This window comes from Rousettus aegyptiacus, unplaced genomic scaffold (genome assembly GCF_014176215.1).
Source record: "Rousettus aegyptiacus isolate mRouAeg1 unplaced genomic scaffold, mRouAeg1.p scaffold_m13_p_5, whole genome shotgun sequence".
Taxonomy (NCBI): Eukaryota; Metazoa; Chordata; class Mammalia; order Chiroptera; family Pteropodidae; genus Rousettus; species Rousettus aegyptiacus.
In genome coordinates this window covers 117,261,848-117,288,301 of record NW_023416308.1, presented here as the reverse complement: position 1 = coordinate 117,288,301, position 26,454 = coordinate 117,261,848, and the positions used below count along the sequence as shown (strand labels likewise).

Below are 26,454 nucleotides of genomic sequence, written 5' to 3'. Positions count from 1 at the left end.
CATCCTCCTTGGCGGACTGGCTTTTTCTGATACTCAGTCGATAAGGCAGGGAGAAGAGGCCGCCTGCGGCCCCCCTAGCCCCATGTGGCAGATCCAGCCACAGGGAGAAAGTGAAGCTGCATCTGCTCGGACTTCTCAGGGAAGGCAAGGCCCTGCACGAGTCAGGTGTTCATCTTGGTTCTAACTGGCCACAGTGAGGGGAGGGGGACAGGCCACAAAGAAACATTTGACTGCTATGGCCCTTCGTCGTGACCTCAAGGAGAAAGATGCAGCCTTAGGAGGTGGGTGGATTTGAATCCAGTTTTGTTTGGCTCCAAAGCCAAGAGCTGGCCCTTGAAGGGGAGGGCAGAGGCAGAGGGACTGTGTTCGCCGAGCTCATGTAAGGGCCATGGAGGCACAGACAAAACACAAAGCTCCATATGAAAATAAAACTTTAATTTGCCAAGGGAGAATCACAGCCACCCCTGCACGCCCCGTATTCTAGTTCTCCTCGGACTGGACAAGGACCTCCCTCTCCTCACCCCCAGAAGTGGACGGCACACCTTCATCGGGAGCAGTAACGACCCCATGCTCATAGGTGGGCGGAGGGCTGGGCCGGCTCCTTTCGCCCCTCGCCAGCGATGGGCCGGCCTCGCTCCTCCCAGATGGTGAGGCCGTCGCAGGAGCAGATCTGCTTGGGGTTCTGGAAGAGGCCAGCGGAGCGTGCGATGATGCCACAGGCCAAACTGCAGAAGGATGTGTGGTCAAGGCTGGGTACTTGTCCGGGCCCCTCCAGGTCTCCGCACGCACGGCCTCCTACTGGGCGTGGCGCTACCCACCTCTTTCCTGAGTTCCCTGTGATCTTGGATAAGGGATGGCCACCCCGGCCCAGGTCGTCTTCTCCCTCATCGATGACCAGGCTTCGGCCAATCACATCCCATATCTTTGAGGGGAGACAACAGCCTTAGACAGTGGATCTCTGAGGAAAGGTTCCCACTTTCTTTTCCACCCTACCTTTAGCTGCTTGTCCTCTAGCCTGAAGATGGCTCGGCCGTCAGCATCCGCGTGGACGTTTCCGAGGTCTCCCCGGTGCTGCAATGAGACCCAGGGAGGGGGAGCACGTGGGGCACAGCTGCTACCTTCTGGCTCTTCAGTATCTGATTTCCCTTCCCAAAAGCACCAGTGTCTTCCTGTGGGTACCGTCAGGTAGGGTGAAGGGATAGCCCAGGACACAGGAAGGCAACTGGATGCTCGCCCCCAGAACCGAAACCCTGGGCAGAATGACAGTCCACTGAAAACGGCCAGCGACTCCATTCCTAGGAAGTCAAGACCTTCTCCTACGAGGCCATCGCCCAGCCTTGCTTCCCAGTCTCAGAAGTTAGCCCGGTTCCTGCTTCTCTCCAAGTCCAGTTCTCTAGCCTCCTGCTGATTCTGTGAGGCCTCCACAGTCTATAATTCTCCTGGGCTTAAGATGGACAAGCTTGGCTTCTTGACCATCAGACCAGCATCCTTTCCTGACTTCTGGCCTCCGGAAACAGAGAGAAGAAAGCCAAGGGGCAAAGGGCCTGTCCTGCCCCTCCAGAAGCCGGCTCCGCCACCTCCTCTCTTGAAGGTAATTAAAGTGCCATAACACATCCACCGAGCAGCTCCCACATCAGGCACCCTCTGCCAGGCATGTGGGTGCATATGCGGTCACCACCCTTAAGGGGGCCCAGCTTGGTGGGAGCCAGATGTGGAAGAGACAGTGATTATTCAATACAAAACGGAGTGTGTAGTAGACCTTACTGGTGAGTCACAGAGACTCACATTTGTGCAAATACATTGTCTCCAACCTGACACCTCGGGCAGAAGCAAGTGCCTGTGGCAGTGTGGGTGGTACACAAGGCCTTGCTGAAAAGTATGGTCACAAAGCATGTCACTGTATGATGGGTCTGACGAGTGGCGAAAAGAGCCATTTCTCCTTTATCTTGTTTTCTTAGAGAGACAACTACTGCTTACACCTGGTACTTCTTGTTACGCCTTGTATCGGGGGCTTTCATGGTAGAAAGACCAAGGAGGGGGAGGCGACGACGCTGAGCCTTGGGGAGCGTTTTCGGGACAGGGCTGAGGGAGCAGCAGAGGGCGGTGCAGCAAAGGGTCAGGTGAGGCAGCCTTCCCAGTCCCTCCCCTACACATGGGTGGACGGAACTGGGCTGGATGGCCCTGAATGTCACGCCAAGCGACTGCGCACAGCCTGGCACCCTCGGCGCAGGGCAGCCAGGAAGAGTTTCAGGGAGGGGTATGACATGGTGACCCAATGTTTTACAGCGGTGCCTCTAATATGAAGAGAAGGAACTGGAGGGGGACAACGAGAGAAGGGAAGAAAGCTGAGACTGGTTAGAAGACAAGCGAAGGGACGACCAGGCTTGGATGTAAATTCTCACACATCTGGCCAAAACCAGATGTCGAAATCCAAAAAGAACCGGCCAGTCGTCATGGCGGCCTTGGCCACACGGCCCTTGCTCAAGTCTTCTTCCACCTACACCTGACTCCAGCTGACTCCAGCCCCTTCTGATTCCTGGCCCTGAGAGGGGCCTTGGCCAGGGCATGGGTCATCTCTTGTCCTTCAGAAACCTCCACTTCCTAAGCAACATAGCCTGCAGTTCCCAGATGCTCCTTGCTGGTTCATGCCTCCAGGTCTCTGCTAAGCCTGCCACTACCAGCCCCGCAACTCTTCACCGGCCTAATTCCAGCTCAGCACCGTTCAAGGCTTCGCGCAAGGAAGACAGGCGTAAGCGGTACCTCCTTGTATTCACACACTTTTGTGTTTCCCGCTGAGTGCAGACTGGACCCAGTGTCACTCTCAAGATTAGGTTACAAAAAGAGTGTCGCTTTGGTCTTGGATGCCCTCCCTTGCTCTCTCATTCACTTGCTGAAGGAAGCCAGCTGCTGCGTTGTGAGCTGCCCTAGACAGAGACCCACGTGGCCAAGGGCTGATGTCTGGCCAAGAGCCAGGGAAGCCTCGAGGCCTGCCAACAGCAGTGTGAGCGAGCATGGAAGCAGATTGTCCCCACCTTGAGCCTTGTGATCCTATAGCCCCAGCCAACATCTTGGCTGAAGGCTGTGAGAGACCCAGAGCCAGACGCCCCGATCCTCACTAAGCTGCACCCAGAGAAGCTATGAGTTGATAAGTGCTTGGTGTTTTAACCTCTAAGTGCGGAGTAACTGATTTCACAGCAATAGATAACTAATACACTGAATGCAAGCACAGGACTGTACAATAGACCCGACAGAAAGGCTTCTCCAACTTTGGGGGGAGCAGGGGTTGGAATAAAAACTTTTGACCACGAAAAACATGACAGAGCTGTGAAAGGTACAAAAAATCAGTTATACGAATTAAGAAACACATACCATGTTTTCACTTATCTTGTGTCGGAAGCCTTCAAATTTTCAAGACAGAAAATAAAAACCAAGGAAGCCTGAGTCCTGGGAGGGCACTAAGAGGAGTCACCGGTTCTCAGGACCAGCCCCCAGAGCCTGCCTGGTACCGAATCCCCGTGTGGGGGGAGCACATACCACCGGAAGTGGAAGATGGTCTTAGGTGTGTGTCCACTAGGAAACCTCAAATCCCCAGGGGAGGAGGCAGTCCTCTTGTCTTGACAACCAGGACAAAGTTTTAGTTTGGTGGTAACAGGTCTTTGGCATGGCCCTGTCTTAACATTCGCTAATCACTTTAACAAAAGACAAAGGGGACCTCAGTCCCCAGCGGGACTCCGAGAACACTTGTAGGCCTGCACTGATTTATTCTACAAAGATCCTCCCATTATGGTTAGAAGTACTGGTTTGCCATTCTCTGTGGCAATATCAAGTTTCTTGTTAAAAATCGATCTATCTTTGCTACATAAAATAATGACTTGATTTGCTTCAAAATAATGGTGGACAAGGTCTGGGGTGTAGACAAAACAGGCCCAGTCATGAGATGGTGACTTGAAACTCGGTAACAGGGACCCAGGGGTTCGGGACAGTAGTTTCTTTACTTCGGAATCTGTGTGGAACTTTCTGTGACAGGTTAAAATGCTAAAAATAACTAAATTTACCTAAGGAAAAAAAATGAGTCGATTTAAACCAAAACAATGAGTAACAGAACAAGCAGTACTCAGCTAAGCAGGGTCGGGGCTGGTTAGTACTTGGATGGGAGACCACCCAGGAAGACCAGGTGCTGTAGGCGTAAAAAAAATAATAAGAGATTGTAAACTGACAAGGTCCTTGCAATCTGTGAGGTCAACCGAGGGTTGTCTCACCTATAAAAAAAAAAAAAAAAAAGGAAAGAAAGAAAGAAGAGAGGGAGAGAGAGAGAAAAGCGAAACTCCGGGACCAGGAGTTGGAGCATCAGGATTTAGTTGAGGGAAAACCTTCAACTTCGACATGCTGCCCGTGCCCCTCTGACACTGCACTGTACCCCCAGAGTGCACGGTGGTCTCCCCCACAGGACTGGGAGTGCCTAGGGGGCAGACCTTGAACACAGAAAGCGTCAACGAATGCTTTTAAAGGAAACGAAAGGAACTGAAGGGGGGTCCAAAAAGGAATCTCGCCCGCCTGAAGGTGCCAAGAGCTGCCTGCAGAGCTGCCTGCTCTGCCTCTGAGACCTTGGGCGCTCTCTCAGCCCAAGCCTCGCCCAGACGAGCACTCACCCGGTGAGCGTCCTGCGGGCCCCCGTGAGACGTTCCATCAGGGTTAAAGTGGTCCCCACAGCTAAGAAGACAAGGCAGCAGGTGGGCGGTGAAACAGCAATTCATAGGCCGAGTGATCCATCCCCCACATTTGTTTCATTCACTCATTCATTCGTTCGTTCAACAAACAGGCCCTCTCTATGATAGGCTTTGGTCTGAGGGTACCAAGAAGAATCGAACATGGGTCCTCCCTTCAATAAGCTTGCAGGGGAGACACAGCTGAGTCAATGACTAATTGTACCGCAGCATGACAAACACCACGACACAGGGACCTGCCCTTCTCACGTCCAGGTGTTACCTTCCATCTCAGAGGCAGTAAAGGTGGCTAACAGCAGGAGCATCCAGGTCAGATTTTGGTTCAAATCCCCACTTTACTATTTACATTCTTTGGGGCCTTTTACAAGTCATTTAACTTCTTTGAGCCTCAGTTGCCTCATCTGTACACAGGGCCTATGTGCATATGCCTTACAGGGCACTTGTGAGGAACAAGTATCACAGTGTGTGTAAAGGGCTGAATACAGCCCCCTGCACATAGTAGGTGCACGACTGGGGGAACAAAGATTCTACGAGGGAGGTTACAGACGACTTACCTGTTGCAGTCCTTCGTGAGGTCCCCAAACTGGTGGACATGCAGTCCGTGCAGCCCAGGCTCCAGGCCATCGATGGTCCCCTCGATCAGGCAGCGCTCAGGGGTAAGCTGTAGGAAGCGCACCACCCCCTGCACAGGGCCAGGCCCCCCCAGAATGGCCACTGCTGCCCCCAGATTCTCTGCAATGTATTAGACACTCAGGTTGGCTCGCTACCTCACCCAGCCCCACCCCTTCATAAGCTGGGGGAGGGCACAGAGAGAGCCCCACGTAACTTTTACGCCTTCCCCAAAAGCCTCTCCAACCCAAAGCCCCCAAATCCTAGGGTTAGATTTGTACCAGCCTCAGGCCACCTCCCTCCCAGAGAGGCAAGGTCAAGGCCACAGTGGTTACTCACGCAGTAGGTCACTGCCCATGCCCTTGAGCACCGCCTGCCGCCCAGTGCCTTCCAGGAGGGCCTGCACTTCCTGGCTGGGCAGAGTGGTCTGCAACAAGACCGTCTGGTTCTCCAACTGCACCTCCACACCCTGGATACCTGGGAGGAGAGAGCGGGCAGAGGGCAGCAGAGGGCAGGCACCCCTATGCTGGGAACAGGGAAGAGAGAAATAGGGCGACTCCTAACCTCCATCTTCATCAACATCATGGCTGGAGGCAGGTTCGGAAGCTGCTTTCTAGCTGTGTAAGGCCCTTAACCTCTCTGAGTCTGTTTCTTTAAAAAGTGGGGATAATGCCACCTCACTCCCAGGATTACAGTGAGTCCTTATTATATGCCAGGCACTATTTGTAACTTTTGAAACATAGATCAGTCTTTTAAAAATATTTTTATAAAAGTGGGCTCTCAATAAACACATTATTCATGGCAGTCGAAAGGTGAAAACAACCCAAATGCCCATCTACCGAAGAATGGATAAACGTGGTATCTCCATACAATGAAATACCATTCGGCCACAGAAAGAACCAAAGCAGGGTTACATGCTAAACAACGAAGCTTGACAACACTACGTTACAGGAAAGCCAGTCATAAAAGACCACATGTTGGGTGTCATTCTGGATGAAACGTCCAGAACAGGTAACTCTATTATAGAGACACATAGTACATTAGGGAGGAGAATAGGAGGATGTAATTTCTAGCTAAAGGATACAGTTTCTTCATGAAGTGAAGAAATGTAAAATTGATAGTGGTGATGGTTATTCAACCCTGTGAATGTATTCAAAACCACTGAATTGCATACTGGAAGTGGGTGAACTTCATGGCATATGAATTATACCTCAATCAAGCTGGTTTACACATAAGGGGGCCATCACCATCATCGTGAGAGCTAACACTTAACCGAGCATGCACGGAGGGCTCTTTCGTACTTTACCTGTAGTAAGTAACTCATTTCATGCTCAGGTAACCTTGCGAGATGTGTACTCTTATTCCCAATATTACAGATGAGGAAACTGAGGCACAGAGAAATTAAGAAACTTGCACAAAGTCACATCGTAGTAAACTGCAGGACTGGAATTCATCCCAGGCAGCCTAGCTCTGGAACCCAAGCACTTCACCTGGATGCTGCTCACCGTGAGAGGCAGCCCCCAGCCTCCGGGCTGGGTTGGGACCCCCTCCTCTGCCCTCCTTGAAGCTCCCACTCCCCCACGTAACTTCCACTGCACCAATTACAATCCTCTATGAGGACAGCAGCTCTGGGCAGTTCACGGGGTCAGGTTCAAAAGTCAGTGTGTCTCGGTGCCACCCCTGTGTGTACACAGCCTGTGGGATGATTCTGCCACATGCTTAGCTTTGAGGAACACTGAGCCAACTCAAAGAAGGAAAAGAAGGACTTCTCTTTCATTTGGCTATTTGGGGCTCCCAAGTCTTTTAAGAGAACTCTTGAATCCTCAGCCAGCACATGGGGAGGGCGGGAATCCTCCATGCTGTTCTCACCTGCAGGGCTTACAATCATTCTGCTTTGCTCTCCGTGTGTGTTTGCTGCTCTGCAGAGTGAAGCCCGGGGGAGCCATGGTGACCCAGGAGATTCAGGTTAAACGAGGCCTTTCACACCACGTGGAGCTCACATTCTATGAACCGCTGGTGACACTGACCCTTGGCGTTCCCTGCATCCCTGGCTTCCCTCCTCTGTAGTCCTTCAACAAGTGTGCACTTGGCACGGAGGAAGCCAGGGTCAGGGAAAGCACTGGGCCTGGTCCTCAGGGAGCTTATAGGCTGTGGGAGAACTCAGTCTATGCTGGCATTAACCATCAGGCAGAATGAATGGAATAACTCCCAGGGTACAGACCAGGAACCTCAGCTGTCAGACTCCTTTCTGCTCAAAGGAGGCAAAACGGAGATGCTACTGAGAGGAGGCAGCACCTGAGAGATGGGAGCAGGCGGCCTGTGGTTACGAAAGGTCTCATTGGCTTGCTTCTTCAGATCCCCTGCAGCATCCACGACAGCGCTGGGGGACAGGCAGAACGTGGAAGGGATCAGTTGGGTACATGTCTATACCCAACTCTTCCCCTGCAAGTATGGGGCAATTCTGTGAGAAGAAAACCCTCCAAATAACTAAACTGTCCCTCATTTCACACGACATCTCATCCTGGGCCGCCCAACAGCCTGTGAAACCTTGGAGTTCTGGGTCCACCTAGAGGCACCTTCTGATGCAAAGTGGGGTGTGGACAGGATGGCAGGCAACTCGTGGCCTGAGGCTGCAGGGTGTGCCAAGAGCTGTGTGCTCTGCTTTATACACATCAGGACGGTGACACTGTCATCTGGCAGGTAAGGAAATGACACTAGAGGGTTATGCAACTGGCCTGAGCTCACAAAGCTTGGAAGGGTAGCCTGTCTAACCCCAAAGCTGATGCTTGGGCCCCGAAAGAATGATTGACTGTCTGAGGCTCCAAGGGCTCAGATAAGGATGCAGTGAAGAGGTTTCATTTACTCACTCGCCTGTTCATATATTTAACAAATGTCCAGGGAGAGCCTATCATGCGCCATGGTCCGAGCAGTGGGGAAACAGCTGGGAATAAGTCAGGTGATGTCTCTGCCCAACGCAGCAGCACACACTCCACGGCAGGAACATGGATATCGAAGATGCGCATGAGACTCAGAGTGAAAAGTGTGACCAATGAAACGGGTATTAGGGAACAACTTGGGGGTGAGCCACTTAGATAGGCTGGTCAAAGGCTCTCTGAGCCTTTAAGCAAAGGCCTGAATGTAGCCAGGGAAGGGCATTCCAGCAGAGGGAACAGCATGGGCAAAGACCCTGAGGCAGGAACAACATCGGCACATTTTAGAAAAGGCAAGTGTGGCTGAAGCTGGGAGTAAAGAGAATAGTAAGACATGGAGCTGTAAGTGGAGACCGATCAAATAAAGCTTTGTAAGCAACAAGAGAGAATCTGGATTTTAATTTTAATGCAACAAGCGGCCTTTGGGAGAAGCTACAGTGGATAGTGTGGAGAGTGTGGACTCGAGTTGAAATCCTAGGTCTGCCACATACTAACTGTGCGGCCTTACACAAGTTACTCAACCTTTCTGTTGAGTTTTCTATTCAGTTTCTTCATCTGCAAATGGAGAGAGTAATACTACCTACTTCAGAAGGTATTTAAGGTCTAAATGAGTTATTTCATATTTAGCACTTGGAACAGCGCCTGGTCCATGGGACGCTCTTAAACATTGCATCTAGAGGATTTAAAGCAGGGCAGCCACATTATCTGATGTGTGACTACAAATCACTCTGGCTTTTACGTGGAAAAGCTATTAGAGGGAGCAACAGAGGCAACAGGGAGCCCAAAGATGAGGTTCTTGTGGGGGTTAGGGGGAGGTGAGGTGGCTTGGATGGTTGTGAAGGCCGAAGTAGAAAGGCTGGATTCTGAGTATGTTTTAGACATACAGCAGACAGGACTTTATGACGGACTGGCTTGGGTGCAGGTAGATTCCCGATTTGCTGATTCTCTGCTCCTGAAATGAGAGGGCTCCAAGTAGGAAGTTCTTTGTAACTATGCACTTCCTGAACTCTTGACCTAAGTCTAAACCAAGAAGAGGCTGGCTCTCCAGCTAAGCAGCAGTTCAGTTTGGCTGGCGAACCACAGAGTGTGGCCAGGTCGGCCCTTGTTTAGTTCACAGCCCAGTGAGGAAGAAAAGATAAGGCCACAGTGAACCCCAGCATGTGTGATAACAGTTCAAGGAAGTGAGCCTTGGGCTGGGAGCTCTTCCACTTAACACCTACGAAAGGAGCAGAGCCCTCTTCCCCAGAGCCCCAGAACCTCCTGGAGAGGGCAAATCAATCTCTCTCTCTCTCCGCATTGTGAGAAACTACAATTTCCCTGCTCAGCCAAGCTGGCTCCAGTTACCCAGATCAACAAATGTGGAGTCACCAGCAGTTTTTTCCTGTGCCTAAGAAACCTTCTGAGAACTAAAAATTGCCCTGTGTCCAACAGAAAGTCCAGCTGTCTGCTGTCCCAGCAAGAATATTTTACAGTAAGTGGAGAGCTTGACATCCTTAGAAAGCTTCATTCAGTGAAATGAATCTCCGCAGACCTTCACTCACCATCACCAAAACACATAGCAAACCCAGCTTCAAGATCTGTCCCCTATTACCTCTGTCCAGCCAGTTTCTCACCTATAAGGCCCTCCTCTCATACTTCCTAGGACTTAGTGGGCTCTCACTACATGCCAAAGACTTTTCTAAAGTGATGATTAATTTGCTCTGCACCACAATCTGCTGGAGTAGCTTCCATTAATTATCATGTCCATTTAAATACTGAAGAAAGAGAGGTGCAAAAAGTAACGTACATGAGGTCTCAGTGCCATTAAGTGGCAAAAGGGGATTTGAATCCAGTCTGACTCTAACGCACACATCCCTAACAACTGTGACACACAGCTGTCTTATACAGAGCTGAGCGTCATCACTGTCCTCACTTCAGAACTCATTTGATCTCATCTCCTCCCAGAACTGCTCGTTCATGAGCAATGCTTGTATGCTCATCTTTACCTAAGGCGGGGACTGTGCCTGAAACACCTGTGAACACTTCTTAAAAAGCCCCCAGAGTCTGGTCCATGCCTGATGAATGACTGGAAGAACGCACATTTAACACAAAGGAATGCAGTTCCCATTGCCATGCTGGTGACTCTGCCTTCTCAGATCTTTCCGATTGTGACAGGTCACCTCCAGACCAGCTTGTTAGCTGGATTTTGAGAATCAGGAGCTGTCTAGGATGGAACATGGCCAGGGCTGCCTTTTGCTTTGTCAAGATTATGCTGTTTTAACAAGCAAGAAGAGCCTATTTTCCAAGGAACTCCCTCTGTAGATGGGGCTACACTCAGCCTAGCTCCCCACTCTCCAGGCATCTGAGGTTTAAGACACTAACTAGAACAGGCAGTTGCTGGCAAGGCAGGCTTGAGACCTGTACTCCAAACTCTGCCTCTGGGTCTTTATGTGATTCTGAGCATATTCCTTCCTCTCTCTGGGTCTCAATTTCTGCATCTGTAAAATGGGAGTAGGGTTAGTCTACGAGATGTGCCTGACTCTCCCAGAGGACTCTGGACTGTCCACAGAAAATTTATGGGGCTCTTACCTGCCACCCCTTGCAGGGACTTGCGCACTGCGTCCACGCAGCTCTGACAGGTCATCTGCACCGCGAACTCCAGCTGCAAGGGCGGCAGTGACTGGCCGATGAGATCTGGGGACTCCCCTCGCGTGACTGTTTCATTACCTCCTAGAACCACCCCAAAGGCCTGGGGAAACGCCCCACGTGACCCCTCCTCAAGTGCCTTCTTCATTATCACTCCAGATCATTTCAGGACCAACACCCGCATATATTAACGCCAAGGACTCTGCTACTCTGTCACCTGTTTCACGCCGGAGCCCCAGGCCTCGCCCCTGGTGCCTGATTCTTCCCCCCTCGACTCCCTTCACAAGTTAACGGTCACACCCCTAGGGGCCGAGGCTCTCTCTCTGCCCGGCGAGGATCCCACACGAGGCCTCGACTCTCACCGTGCAGGCAGTCCCATGGTCCCCCGAATTCGATGCCATCTCGGACCCAGTCACTGGCGGAAAGCCCTGAACTGCTAAAAACCTGCTGCGCAAACCACTGGCAGCGTCGCGAAGAGGCGGAGCCCCGAGAGGCGGACTTTGCCCCGCCTCCAGGTGCGCGCGCACGCAAGGCCCCGCCCCGCCCCCCCGCGGCCACTGGGTGGAGAGCATGGGCCGCGCAGGCGCGTTCCGGACGCGCGGCCCCCTGGTTGTCTTAGGAACCACTTGGTCGCCTCTGCATCTGTGGCCGGCGCCGCCAGCGCGAAAATGGATCCTTTTAAACAGGAGTCCGAGCTCCAGCACTTTTACCACCAGTTGCTGCGTCCGCTGTCGCTCTTTCCCCGCAGGCCAACGCGCCCAGAGTCTCAGAAGCGCGTCTCGCTGGACGTCCCGATGCTACTGCCCCTGCCCGTCTCGCGGCTGACAGTGACATCACTGTGCCGCCAGGTGGCCAAGCGGCTGGCCAGCAGCGGATTGACGGAGCGAATGCCTCCTGAGGGCCGACAACGTTTCACAAAGGTCATCCTGGACGAGCTAAAGTGCAGCTGGCGGGAGCCGCCCCCCGAGCCTAGTCTGAGCCACTTGAACAACCAGAGGCTGCGGAAGCGGCTCCTGGTCTACGTGCTGCTGAGCTGCGAGCAGCTCTTCTTACGCTACCTGCACCTGCTGAAGACCATGTCGGCCACCTCAGAGGTCTTCACTGAATCAGCCACGCTCACGCGTTTGACCGCCAGCCTCGCCAAGGACTGCACAGTCTTCCTCACCAGCCCTGATGTCTACCGTAGCCTGCTCGCCGACTTCCGCGCCCTGCTGAAGGCAGAGCAGGCCAAGGGCGGCTTATACAAGCTGCGCCCCATCAGCCCCCCTGGGACTTTAAAGCTATGGCCTCAAGGCACCAGCGTCACCCAAGGGCCATGCTGCAACCTCAACCTGACCTACCTCATCCAACTCAGCCGCCAGCCAGAGTTTCTCAGTGAGCCCGAATCAGATCCAATGAAGGAATTGAAGTCCATCCCCAAGCTGAAGAGGAGAAAGCCTCTCCGCCTGCTGTCCTCCGCGCAAAAGAATAGAGAAAGCGGCCTCAGTTACTCACAGATTGTGTACTCTGTGGCTCCCACCAGCGAGTCTCCCCCTATCTCCCATTTGCCTCTCTGCTCCCAGCTCCAGAGGGGCCAGTCCATGCCCTCTCTGCGTGAGGGCTGGAAGCTAGCAGATGAATTGGGCCTTCCTCCACTCCCACCTCGCCCCTTAACCCCGCTGGTCCTGGTTACAGAGAGGAAACCAGAGCTGGCAGGGGACCCGGTGACTGAGGACCTGAAGCAAATGATGAAGAACATGAAATTGGAGTGGACTCGCTCCTCACCACTGGACTCAGGTCTGGCCCTGCTCCTGGGGGCCATGACCCACCGCCCGGCTGCTGCACAGTGCATGGAAGAGCTGCAGCGAATGTTGAAAGAAGAAGAAGCCTCCAGGCAGCAGGGCCCCAAATCCCCGTCACCTCAGCCACAGCCAGTGACTGTTACTTTGAAGCTAAAGCACTCTGTGGTCCAGGCAGCTGGTGTACAGGTCTCTGAGAGAAAATTTTTGGATTCATTCCACATTAAGGGGACTGGAGTCCTGTACAACCACCTGGCTGGCGAACTGGATCCCAAACTTATTGAGGAAATGGATACTGACCGCTTTGTCGGTAATAACATCAGGGAGGTCTATAAGGAGTTGATGAGCCGTGTCTCTACTGACCACTTCTCTTTTGAGCAGGGACCCCTGATTGAGCCTGCAGCCAATAAAGACTGGTCGATGTTCCTGACCTCAGCCTTCATACGTCAAGAAAAACAATATGTCATCAACCCCAAGCTGGCTGGACTTCGTCCCCAGAGAGCAAACATTTCACAGCCCAACCCTGATAGGATGTCCGTCACATCACTCCAAGCAAGCAAAGCCTGGGAGAAGCAGGCAAACAAGTCCTCGTGGGTAAACTGGCGGAAAATCGCCTTGTCTGCGGATGATTATTTCAAGTATCTCACTGACCAGGAGACAGATTTCCTCCATGTCATCTTCCAAATGTATGAAGAAGAGGTTCCTGTGGAGCCCATGGCCCCTGTCAAAGAGCCCCTAAAGATTCAGCACCCACCTCCATTGCTAAAAGATGAAGAGCCAGACTTTGTGCCAGGAGAGTGGGATTGGAACACAGTGCTAGGGCACAGGCTAGAAACTAAGAGGATCAACCTCCAAGGAGAACCCTACAAAATCCAGAGCCTGCAGAAGCGTCTGGAGCGGCTGTGGTCCATGCTTGAGGTCCCCAGCAAGGACCGGCTAGACATAGTCATCAAGTACAGCTCCAATGCCCGTCTAAGGCAGCTGCCTTCACTGGTGAGTGCCTGGGAGCGGGCCCTGCAGCCCATTCAGCTTCGAGAGATGTTGCTGGGGAAACTGGAGTGGTTCGAGCGACAGGCCTCTGACCCCAACCGTTTCTTCCAAAAGACGGGCACGGGTCTGAGTCGCTTCCTGGAGGAAAATCAGATCCGCAGCCATCTGCATAGGAAGCTCAAACTACTGGAGGCTCCTTTGGCTTCGCTCCTGGAGGAGATCGAGCTAATCTTTGGTGAGCCAGTGACTTTCAAGGGGCGGCGCTACCTGGACAAGATGAAGCATGACAAAGTGGAGATGCTCTACTGGCTGCAGCAGCGGCGGCGGGTGCGCCACCTGGTCCAGGCCCAGAAGGCTTCCCATCAGTCAGCCATGTTCAGCAGGCTCAGCAGCTCACCTGTAATAGACCCTGGGAGTAATTCCATTCTTCTCTGACCAGGCCAAGTGCCTTCAAATCCCTCCCTAATTCCCCAACACCCTGCAGTTCAGACCTCTCGACTGCTTTGGGAGAAGAAATATCTGGGAGCGCAGGGTTCAGGAACACTGTGCTTCCAACTATCAAGGGACTGAGATCAACACTTTATTTCGACAGTGAAATTCTCTTTAAGAACCCCCAAACCCAGTATTCTCATGTATGTCAAGCTAAGCAAAATACAGTCAATATCTTATATAACAAAAGAACTGAGACCATCCCTTGAAGTTCATTGTAATGGAAAACATCACACAGAGGCAAACCATCACCTTTGGAATACCTTGGCATTTCTATCACACTACAGTCAATTGACCAATAGGGCCCCAAATCAAAAGCCTTAGTGGCATAATGGTTAAGAGCTAGGACTCTGGAGTTAGCAGATGTGGGGTTAAATCTGGTTTTGTAACTTTGGGCAAGTTACTTAACTGCTTGGCACCTGCACCGTCACATGTCAGATGAAAGGGTTGGGTCCAGGTTGTCACCACTTCCAGTTCTAGCACACCGTGGGTAGAGTTAAATATTTTAATTAAACTTTTACCAGTTAACACAAGCATACGGTTCATAGTACACAAGGGTGCGTACTGAAGAGTAAATGTCCTTTCCATCCAGGACCTCCGTTCTCCTCCCTGGGGGTAACAACTGTTACCAGTTTCTCGTGTATCTTTCCATTTCCTTATTCAGGAAATAATTATTGAGTACCTACAATGTGGTTTATGCTTAGTCTGTATCACTGAACAAAACAAAGTCCCCTACCCTTTGTAGTTCTCTTCTACTGGGGGGGAAACACAATAAACCATAAACATAGTGTCTAAGAACATTGAATGTTAGAGAGTGGTAAGTACTGTGGGGGAAAAAAAAAAGAGGAGGATAAGAGGAGATCAAAGATGGTCAGTATAGGCCTCACTGGGAAGGTGAGAGCTGAGCAAAGGCTTGAAGGAGGGGAAGAAGTGAGCTCTGTGGATATGTGGGACAACAACTGTCCTGACAGCCACCGTACAGCCTAAAGGTAGAAGCCTGAGGTATCTCAGAAATGCAAGGTGGCCAGTGTAGGTGGAGCAAAGTAAGAGGAGGAGACATGAATCAGAAGGGTCATGACAAGGTACCGAGGGGCAGGTTAGATTACGTGAGGCCTCGTAGACCATCATATGAACTAGTTCAGAGATAGCCAATGCACTTATGAGCATATATGTACATATTATCTATGCATATTTATAGCTACATCAATAGTAGCATGCTGTACCCTGTTTTTTTTTTCCTTTTTTCATGTAACATGCCCAAGCTCGTATCAATACACATAGAGCTGCTTTAGTCTTTTTGATAGCTGTATAATATTCCATTGTATTTTTATTTTATTTAACTAATTCCTTGTTATCAGACACTTAGAAACAAAAACAATGCTCTAAAAACATCTTTTTTCATCTATTTAGGATTGCAACTGTTTCTATAGTTTAAATTCCTGGAAATGGAATTATGTTTAAGCATAAGCATTTGTAATTTTGGTAGATATTACTAATCACCCTCCACAAAAGTTGTGACAATTTGCAGTATCATCAAAATTGTATGACTATACTTTGCCCACTTTCAACAATAGAATGTTATCAAATTTCTAAATCTTTACCATCTAGTAGGTGAAAAATGGTATCTTATTTGAATTGTTTTCTCTTTTATGAGTGAAGATGCATCTTTCATAAGTTTAGAAGCTGTTTTTATTTCTTTTTCTGTAAAATGCCCATGCCTTTTGCCCACTTTTCAATTGGTTTTGACTATTTTGTTTTCTTGATTTTTCAATGCTCTTTGTATACTCAGGAAATTAGCCAACACGTTAGTAGTTACCTTGTGCAAAACACTTTCTCCGCATGATTTCTGAGACTCCTCACAATCACCTGTGAAGTACGTATTTTAATTGCCATTTTACAGGAAATGAAGGCTCAGGTAGGTTAAGTAATTTACCCAGGGTCCAAAAGGTAGTAAAATGGAGAGCCAGGGCCCAAGCCCTGGTCTGTCTGACCCAGAAGCCTACATGTATGTGTACTGATTCTGTGAGATATGGTAAGTGAGCTCTTAGACACAGCCTGCCTCACCTGCCGGTGTAGGTAATGTGAAAGCCTCAGATCGCCACTCACTATTTGCTGGCAGATAAATTTCCGCTTCGTTTTTTTTTTTTTTTTTTTTCCCTAAAACAGCATTTCTCAAACTTTCCTGCTCAAGTACCTCTTAGATTGGAGGAAGATAAACGAGCATCTTGATCAGGTATGAGGGACTGGGGGCAGAGGGAGTAGAGGGAAGCAGTACTGGTCTGAAAGGAATAAGAGAGATTTCTTTAAAGTCTTATTTTTGAAATTCATGGAAAATAATATGTCCATATTTATTGCTTGATATCACTTATCTTTAAATTAAATTGGCCCTCTGTATTAGCATTTATTCTTTCCCGGCATACCGCCGTATTCTCCAGAAGTCACACATAACCTAGGTGAGAGGCACTACAGCAGAAGTCAGCAAACTTTCTCTATGAAGAACCAGGTAGAAAAATATGTGGGTCTTTGTGAGCGATATGTGACAAAGCTCGACTTGGCTTTCGTCATGTGAAAGCAATTATAGATAATACCTGAGTAAATGGACAGGGCTGTGTTCCAATAAAGCTTTATTTCCAAAACAGGCAGCCGGCCAGATTCAGCCCATAGGCTGTAGTTTGCTAATCAAAGTGCTGCAGCATCAGCCCCTTTAAAAAGCAAATGCACTCAGGAGGAGTAAGACAGGAAGCTTGGTGCAGCATCTCTTAAAGCATGTTGCATAATAAGTTAATTCTGGGACCGGCTTTCCCAGAGTTCCAGGCTGTGCAATCCCCCATTGCTGATCCTGTTTACGGGTTTGGAGAATGTAATGATAACTACTGTTCATCCGTGCTTTACTGATTACAAAGTGCTTTTCACATTCGTTCAGCTAAGAATCAGTGGAATGTAACTTGCCTCTGAAGTGGTGGAGTCAAGACTTAAACCCAGGTCTGGGGACTTCAAGTCCTTTTCCCTGGGTGTCTGGCTGTGGGCCAAGCCAAGCCTCCACGCAGCCAGCGGCCCCTGGTCCCGTCCCAGCAAACTCAATTATGTTGAGAACCAACTGTTTGCCAAGTATCAGACTCAGGTGCTTTAAAGCTATTATTTCATTTAATCCTCACAACAATCTTGCAAAGAAAAAAAAAAGACATTTCAGTTCCCTTTGGGGAAACAGGACTCTGGGATAATTGGATGAAAACTGATTCTCTAAATTACCAAGGATTTTTGTGGAAGTTTCAGCTTCATGCCTGTTCCAGATCCAGAGGCCATCAGACAATACTTCGAATCTGAGCTGGCATGACTGGCTGCGGCCCTTTCTCTCCCCAGGAAGGGGCAGAGCCTAAACCCATAAAAGCCCAATATCTGCTCTGTTTACTAAGACATTAAAGGGATGGCTCATTTACGTGCATATTTAATATATATATTAGATATTTAAATTAACCCCATTATGTGTTAATAAAGTGGCTGGTTTACTCTTTTGCAAATCTCTTTAATGTCTGGCCTAATAGGAGACAGCTGGATTATCTGTTTCTGCATGCATCTGTTGCAATATCAGAGGCCATGTAGCCTCTGGGGACCCTATTTGAACTTTTTTTTTTTTTTTTTAAGTAGAGGAGGGTCAGAAATGGGGACAAAAGCAGTGGTGAGGGTGGTGGAAGGGGCAGTGGGACATGTTGAACCTGGAGACTGGGCAGTTAGTTGCTGGGGCAGGAGCAGTAGCGGTGGGGGAAGGGTTGAGTGACAAAGAATGCTTGTTTGCTTATAAAATGTCAAGGACAAGACCAGAGGTAAAACTACAACGTGGAAAAAAACAAAACAAAACAAAACAGTAATCCTGTGAATTGGTCATCTGCTGCTGGACAAGCAGACTGGCTTTTGGTGACCTGGCTGCTCTGGGAAGCTGAGACTCGCAGAGAGGCCCAGTGCCACAGGCACCCAAGGTCCTGATGAGGACTAGATTTGAGCCCAGGTGTTTCTGACTCCACTAAGCCAATAGCCCGGCCCTTCCTGGCCTTGGGGTTTCTGTGTGTGGCCCACCTTTTCCTTGTATCATTGCTTACCAAACACTTTATGTTGACTCACTTTTTAAACTTATTTTAAAAAGCAATTTAAATCATCTTAGCTAATACCTGCATAATGATTATTAAGTGCCGGTCTCAGTTGTAAGCACTCGCATGCAGTAACTCATTTAATCCTCACAGCAATGCAATGAGGTAGGTACTACCATTATTTTAAGGTACAGGTGAGGAAACTGAGGCACAGAGTGGTTATGTAACTTGCCCAAAGTCACATAGCTAGGAACATGGCAGAACGTGGATTCTGACCCAGGGATCTGACTCCTAGTACATGCTCTTAACCATTATATTGTATTTTATCATAAAATAGAAAACACATGGCCCAGTCGAGGCCCCTGGGAAGATGCTGAATATGTTCAAATTTTGGAATTACATTATTGCCTGCACCCTGAGGAAATCAGATTTTTTCCCTGAGAGTCCAGAGCACATTCATTGTGCCACCTTCTGAGGGTCAGATGCTCTGCTTCAGAGAGGTGGTGGGGGGACCAGGGGACACCAGGGGGAACTAGAGGCCCAGTTCCTGCTGCCAAGGAGCTTATGGTTTCATATAAAAGAACGTTTCAATAATATGGCAGGTGAAGGGTACAGTGGGAGCCTCCCAAAAGGACATTCAACAGAGCTGGGGCCAGGGGGTGGGTAGAGTTGCTCAAAGCCGGCCACACCCAAGTTGGGGCTGGGTTCTAGAAGACTGAGTGGGAATTGCCAGGCACATGGTGGCAGAGGACAGGAGAGCATTCTAAGTCCGGCACTAACAAAAGCACAGAAGGAAGATGAGCTCGGAGTACGTGGAAGAAAGGCATGCGCTCTGTCATTAACCAGCCTTCAAAGTTCCCGCAAGGGAGCGAGCCCAGAAAGGGAGGCAGGACCAGGGCAAGTTTGGGGTTAGTTCCACAGGTGCGGGAAGCCACGTACCCAACGGCAAATGCGTACGGAGGACCTGCCCCACGCCAGGCGCTCGCTGGTCTAGGCGCCGAGGATGCCATGCTGAACAATACAGACCAGGAGCCCTCATGTTCCATTTGGGGAGACTCGACAGTCATGCAGGTAAAACATAGTGCGTGAGATGGTGACAAATAGTATGGGGGGAAAACGTAAAAGGGGCAATAGAAAGTTCAGAGAGTGGCAATTTAGAATAGGAGAGTCGGAGGAGGGAGTATTTGAAAAAACACTGGAAAGGGTGGGAAGTGCTGTGTGATATCCTGGAAAAGAACATTCTGGGCAGGACCTCGGGTAAGTGCAAAAGCCCTGAGACGGGTGTGTGCCTGATGGGTCCGAGGGGGCCAGTGTGGCTGGAGTGCAGTGAACCAGGTGGGGGTTGCTTGGGAACTAGGTCAGAGAAATAATGGGGTTTTAACAGGCGTTAAGTCAGAGAGGTGACATTTGGCGGCCCCCGGGGTGATGGTTAGGAGGCTGCCAGGCTGGAGGTAAGCAGAGCAGGTGGCGGCTGCCACAGGGGGAGCAGGGCCGCTGCGGTGGGATGATAAGCAGGGCTGGAGGCGGACTTGGCAGCATTGGGGCATGACTGGGTGTGGGGAACGAGGAGGTGAAGGACACCTCCTGTGTGTCTGGCTCGGGCCCCTGGTGGAGCGTGATATAAAATGGGAGGATGGAGGGCTCACCGGGGATGGGTGCAGTGGGGGTGGGGAGAGGTGAGGAGTTCAGCCCTGAGAAGGTTAAGTGTGAGGTGCCTGCAGGGCGTCTGAGTGAGAGCCATCCAGAGGCAAACATTTTTCTATTCTGCTAAGGATAGGTATACTCTTTGAACAGTGTATCTATGTAAATGCGTCTTGTGTAGCTGCTGATATTGTCACAAATCTGTCATTTTCTAGGCTATTTTTAGCTGGAAGGTATCAATCTGGGGCCTAAAACATGTATAGGAATGACTTGTTAAAAATTTTCCCAAAGCTGTACTTTTTTAAAAAGCTATTAATCACTAAATGCAAAGGTTGCCTAATACCACTGAGTTAGGCATTGCTGTGCACTGAATACATGTGCCCCCCAAACCCCCAATGTGATGGTGTTTGGGGGTGAGGCAATTGGGATTAGATGAGGTCGTGAGGGTGGGGCCTGTGTAAACAATAGGAGCACCAGAGTCCCCTCTCTCGCCACCACCAACGCCACCCTCTGAGGGTAAAGCAAGAAGACGGCCCATTGGCAAACCAAGAAGAAGGCCTTCACCAGACACTGAATCTGCAGGCACCTTGATCTTGGACTTGCCAGCCTCCAGAACCATGAGAAACAAATGTTTGTTGCATAAGCCACCCAGTGTGTGATATTTTGTTATGGCAGCCCAGCCAGTTGAGAAAGGCCTCAGAAGCCAGAGAGTCAGAAGTCCTCCAGCTTTCCTATTCATTGTCTGTGTGATACTGGGCAAGGAATTCATCTCCCATTCATTCATTCATTCATTCATGACATATTTAGTGAGCACTCTCTATGGCTCTGTGCCAGCACTGAGGATACAGCAATGAGCCAAATCAACAGCTCTTTGCCCTCAAGGACCTCCTATATGGGTGGGTAGAGACCACAAATGAAAGTAATGAGGTGAGAGAGGTGTGGGGAGGCCAGTGGGCCACCCATGCTCCGGAGCCTCAGGGACACTTCCTGCCTGCTCTGAGGGACGCAGCAGAGTGTAGGTTCTGTCTGAGCCTAATCAAGTCCTGCGATCTGGGCTTTATGTGCCTCATCTTATTACACTCCCCTTCTGTCCATGGGAAACATCGCTGCTGTTTTATAGACGAAGAGATGAGGGGCCCATAGTCGGGAGCCCAGGGTAGATCACATGGTTCAGGGAGAGAAACACAGGCTTTGAGGCCGATTCTCTGTAGACCTTAGACAACTCAATCTCGCAGAGTTTCAGAGGCCACTAGCTCAGAGGAACTAGACTCTAATAACTAAGGAGCCCTCTCCAAAGCACAGGACTAGCTCAGCCATTATTTGAAAATCTTTCCACTTATAGAGAGACACTTGTGAGGACCAAGATTTGGCCCCTGGAGAGGGGCCTGGAGTTTAGAACCAGCGTGGGGAATGGGGCAGGGAGGAGAATGCCAGGAGGGCACCTAGGGAGGGGTGAGAAGGCTGGTACTGAGGCATATCTTGGGTATCAAGGGAATCCAGACTCAAGGCTCTGGACCTGAACTTGGGGGGAAGTGCTCTGTGCTGCTCTCCAGCAAAGGGAGGCCAGGTGAGGAGCCCTTACCAGCTGCTGGCTTTCTGACTACCATCATTCATGGGTCTGTATTCCGCCACCCCAGGAGGGCCTGTGTGCCACCCCACCCCAGCTTTGGATACCTAGGCCTGTGACCAGTTCTCACCATACCATAGGACACTGGGTTTCCTTGGACTAATTGAGATTTCTTGCAGCTCTTACATCACAGGCTCCCACACTTGCTCCCTCTACTCCCCACCCCGCCCCCTGCCCCCAACACACACACACATGGTAGAATTGGCCAAGGCCTCGGTCTAGTTTCACATTGGAAATTGCTATACCTCATCTGACCAAACGCCCCAAAATAACAACATGCCAACTGGTTAAGGCAGAGATTTAAGTGGGTTCCATTGAGAAAGTTCTTAAGGTGTCAGCCTCTCCTACTTTTAGGCCCGAAAGCCTTAGGTCACCTGAAGATGACCTTTTTAAATTAAAAGATAATTCCTGTGAAGGGTGTAGCACAGGGCACTGAGTGAGCACTGGCTATGCATTATAATTGTTATTGAATGACTCCTCTGAGTTATGCAACAGTGGGGTGACGGGGTCATTCTGGGATTAGAATGTAAAAGGAATCTTTTGAGGGCTCTCCTCTCCTCTCCAAAGCTGCTGTAGCCTGAGATCTTGGCCGCAAAGTAGTGAGGATATGTATCAATTTATGCATGAGGCCCTGGAGCCTTTGGGGGTGGGGCCGGGAAAAGTCAGCACCCCAGCCCTTGGGCTGATGATTCGGCCAAAGACCAGAGCTGTCCACTCAAAGCTGAGAGGTGGCCCATGAAATAAATTCATGTCCAGGAAAGGAGTCTAAGCTCAAGACTTGGGGCCCAGAACCTCTGTCCGCCTGTCTATCTGTCTGTCCGTCCATCTATCCATCCATCCATCTATCCATCCACCCATCCATCAAATCATTCCACAAATATTAGGGCAAACCCACTAAGGGCCTTGGTAGGGTCACTTTTTGAAAAATTTTTTTGAAAGGAATTTTACAGTTTTGCTCTCGAAACTATCTGTGTTTATGTTACTTATTTAAATTGTGATTTGCCATGGATGTTTTTAAGCAATCATCCTGTACACTCCAGATGGACTTGGGTTAGGAAATTCCAACTTACAAGCCTTCTCAGTTGTACCAAAATGTTTATGAATACTAACAATGAGGTCAATAAAATGACTTTATCTATTAGGCAGTTAATGACATACAGAGCAATTTCTATTTTAAAAGAATTCTGGACTCAATAAAATTTCTTTCTGGTCTCCAACATTACCACAGCCTCTGGAAAGCTCAGAGGCCTCTGGTGTCTGATGGAGAAAATGGCCTTGAGGGTCAGGCATATCTGGGATAGAAACAAGGGGGTAGGACAGTCAAGGTCCCTGGGCTCATGTTTACAGTCCAGTGGGAATAAGCAAAATAAGGACAGAATATCATAACTGCAGAAAGATATAAAGTGTTCTGAAGTGGGGGGGGGGAGGCGCTCCTTCAGATGAGTGCCCTTTAACTCTAAAGAAATAGCATTTAGGCTGAGACGGGCCAGCTGGCCAGGAACCTGACGCGTACAGAGCAAAGAAGTCTCTCCAGGCAGAGGGAACAAACAGCCAGTGTAAAGTTCCCCAAACAGGAAAGCGCTTAGCTTGTGGACTGGGAGGGGTCACTGTGGGAGGGGCATAGTGAGGGACAGTGAGAGAGGCATGAGATGCGTTCAGACTGGAGGGTAGGGACCTAATGGTGCCTAGCCTCAGAGGCCATGGTCTGGAGTTTGCATTTTATTCAAGTGCAGGATGCCACATGGTCTGTTATGGGTTGGGGTTTCCAGAAAACAGATTCTGACCTGAGATGGAGGCTGGCAGGCAAGAGGCCTATTAGAGAGGGCTTTTGGGGTCAATACCCAGGGCAAAAAGAGGAAGACCCGGCAGAAGGAGATGAGCTGCCAGCCAGTCCCTATGGACACCTCCCCTGACCTGGCAGGAAGTTCTGAAGCTGGGATGACCCTTCAGATTTGTCATTAGACGCAGCTGCCTGGGGAAAGGGACATGCCTCTTCGGCCAAAGCAACCCCCTGGGAGGCTGACAGCAGAGGACGGCACACCCAATAGCCGAATATCGAGTCCATTTCCGAAGGGGGAACTGGTGTGCGCATGATCACAATTCACACCCGGACCAGTTTATGTTCAGGGAGGTCCCTCCAGCTGCTGCGTGGACGGTAAATTATTGGAGGCACGAGGGGATCCAGTCAGGCAAGCGATGGTAGTGGCTCGGCCAAGAGCCGTGGCCGTTGGAATGAAGAGTGGACACATTTGGGAAGTGTCGGGAGATAGAATCCTAAGCACTTAGAGATGGGTTAGATATGGAACATGAAGGAAAAGAAGAATCAAGAGCTCTTCTCTGCCCGTGCCTCTCTGGCCCAGCGGTTGTGCTTTGGAAGACAGTGGCTTCGTAGGAGGTGAGAGGGCACAGCAAGAGCGCCTCTCTGGGGCGCGGACGCTGGGAAGGCGCAGGAGGACTAAACCTCAACAGCGCCACCATGTGGCGGCGAGAGAGTCAAGACGGCGGTGGACTCCAGACTTCCCTTCCTAGGCATGGTGAGGAAAGAGGTCAGAGCACAGCCTGTGCCCCGGAAGCCAGCCCCACCGCTGGCTCTGGACAAATGACAAATAAATTACTAGGATTCTCGACAGCTTAGAGGTGGGAGGGAGAGGAGAAGGCTGAAAAGAGAGAGATAGGCGAGGAACAGCATGTACTCAGAAATAAAATGGAGTCACCATACTCAAGCTACTAAATTACTAAAATCTAGTAGATGGAGGTATGAGGAAATGATTCTGTTCTTGCTTTAACTAACCTGGGGACTTAAACTTTTGAACTTTCCTGCATCAATGCCTGGATATATATCAAACTTCCAGATAACCTTCTGGTTCCCCACTGAAGGACTAAGGAAAGAATGTCCACTATGCGGACTACCTGACAGCCAGTATCCAGGCCACTGGCCATCAAGAAGAGTGCCATTTTGGACAAAACCAGAAGCTAAGAATGCAGGATTGATTCTTCTCGCTTTTTTCTCGTCCTTTTTGCAATGAGAACTCAGCTTTTTGTTCTTCTCCAGAACACTCTGAATATTGCCTATTGTGCTTACAGTTTGTAAACCACAAGACCCTTGAATAAATTTTTATCTTTTCTTTCTAGCCAAAGCCTCCTGGTTCATTTACAATTGGTTGACATAGCAATGGATTTTGAGGAATTATTTAAGAGAGATAAAAGGGTGGTATTGTACCCATGGCATAAAGGTATTGGTCAACATAATAATGTTGACAGCTATCATTTAGTGAGCAGTTACAAAGGGCTGCATGATCTCGTGCAATCTACACGCATCCCTGTAAGGAAGCTGAGGTTCAGAGAGGTGAAAAGATGTGTCCCAGGTCACATAGTAGTAGATGGTGGTCGAGTTAAGATTAAAACCCAGGTCAGTCTACCCATGGATCTCAATTGTATCAGACCCGATACACCATTTTAACAACAAACATTTTATAATGCCTTCTTCACATCCCTAGCATCTAGATGCATAGTATGCATAGTATGCCTGATGCATAGTATGCACTCAGTAAATATTTGTTGAATGAAATTAAGTTCATAGATAATATCTTCCTACCTACACACATAATTTTTAAAATCAAAGAAAAAGAAAATGGAAATAATTTATGCTAAAGAAATTCCCATTTCCCATTTTACGTGCTTGGTTGGGATCACACTAGAAGACATAATGAAGTGATTATTGTCAACTGGAACTGCTCCAGATATAGACTGATACAAATATGTTGCCTTCAGAGATATGATCTTCTGAAATGGTAAATATATTGTCTTTGTAAAGATCTGAACTCATGCGAGAAGAATTCTTCCCTTGATTTTCACTTTAGTAGCATTCCTGGAAAATACAGTGTATGCCAAAACTGTACGCATAATGTTATGTATTCGTATATATAACAGAGTTAGAATTTTGGGCACAGATAATTATAAACAGGTTTTTCCACTTCTGTATGTGACCTGTGGGATGTTAGAGAGTTGTGCAGGACACAGAACAATTCTTGGTAATGTGGGACTGTCCTAAATATTGAAGGATAACTAGCATCTCTGGCCCTTGTCAGCTAAGGACCAGAAGGGCCCCATCAATGGGATAACCAAAAATGTCCCTATGAATTTCCAAATCTAAATTTCCAGGGACAGTAGATCCTCTTCTGGGACCTCCCGTGTATGTTAATGCCTAGCTGCCTAAGCTTTGCTCTATTGGCCTCCTCTTTCGGGGCCCTCCCAAAAACCTGGGCTTTTATACCCTCACTTCTTATCTCTCCCTTGAGGAATCTGTCTGCAACTGCTTTTTTGTTTTTTGTGTTGCTAGAAGGAAAGAATTGATGTGATAAAATGAGGCATATTCCTCTTCCTGTTTCTATAAAAAGGCACAGAATGGAAAAGCAACTTGCTCATAATCATACAGCCAATTTGAAGTGGCAGAACCAGAATTAGAACTCAGGTAAATCAGTATGATTCTAAAGCCTGTGATTTTCCCTCTTTTCTAATCACTCCTCACTGTCTCTGATCTCCCAGTCCCAGAAAAAGACTTGTTTTATCTTGGGTAACAAAGTTTAGAAACTTAAGTTATCTCACTGTTTCCCACAAAGGCCATCGTGAGGCTGATGTGGCTCTCCGGAAATGTTGATCTAGGAAAAGTCTGCTGTCTTAGAAATCCCTTTTTAAAATTCATTCAGCTTCAGACCTTTTGGAAGATGAAGTGTATGAGCATGGGTATGTGCCCTTCCAGACACGGGTATGCGTCCTTGGTCAGTGACGGTAGGCATTTCTGAGGTTCTTCTGCCGGGAAGAATCACAGGTTTCATTCCTCTAGAAAGTGAAGCTATGCATTAAACAACAGTTAGGTGACACCGTGCCCACTCCAGGACATGCCAAAAAAGTCATTAATTCATTCAACAAACAGTTATTAAGCAGCTATTATGTCTGTCA

General features: G+C 49.3%; 2 protein-coding genes across 2 annotated transcripts; one reads left to right on the top strand and one right to left on the bottom strand.

Moving 5' to 3' along the window:
- Positions 1-414: 414 nt before the first annotated feature.
- On the bottom strand, positions 415-11,398 carry CCS (copper chaperone for superoxide dismutase). The gene is made up of 8 exons (XM_016150980.2): positions 11,251-11,398; positions 10,832-10,904; positions 5,673-5,810; positions 5,279-5,456; positions 4,650-4,710; positions 994-1,071; positions 819-922; positions 415-725 (listed from the first exon to the last, which is right to left on the bottom strand). Exons 1-8 carry the CDS (start codon positions 11,287-11,289, stop codon positions 572-574), a joined length of 825 nt encoding a protein of 274 aa, XP_016006466.1. The 5' UTR covers positions 11,290-11,398; the 3' UTR covers positions 415-571.
- A 48-nt stretch (positions 11,399-11,446) lies between these two features.
- Positions 11,447-14,669, top strand: CCDC87 (coiled-coil domain containing 87). Its single transcript, XM_016150981.2, has one exon. It carries the CDS (start codon positions 11,557-11,559, stop codon positions 14,089-14,091), a length of 2,535 nt encoding a protein of 844 aa, XP_016006467.2. The 5' UTR covers positions 11,447-11,556; the 3' UTR covers positions 14,092-14,669.
- Positions 14,670-26,454: the final 11,785 nt, after the last annotated feature.

Excerpts from the sequence above, each read along its gene's own strand:
- CCS (XM_016150980.2), bottom strand. The coding sequence starts at position 11,289 with ATGGCATCGAATTCGGGGGACCATGGGACTGCCTGCACG. Across the intron at positions 10,905-11,250 it reads ACCATGGGACTGCCTGCACG|CTGGAGTTCGCGGTGCAGAT; the intron begins GTGAGAGTCGAG and ends CCGCCCTTGCAG. Across the intron at positions 1,072-4,649 it reads GCCCGCAGGACGCTCACCGG|CACCGGGGAGACCTCGGAAA; the intron begins GTGAGTGCTCGT and ends GTCTCATTGCAG.
- CCDC87 (XM_016150981.2), top strand. The coding sequence starts at position 11,557 with ATGGATCCTTTTAAACAGGAGTCCGAGCTCCAGCACTTTTACCACCAG.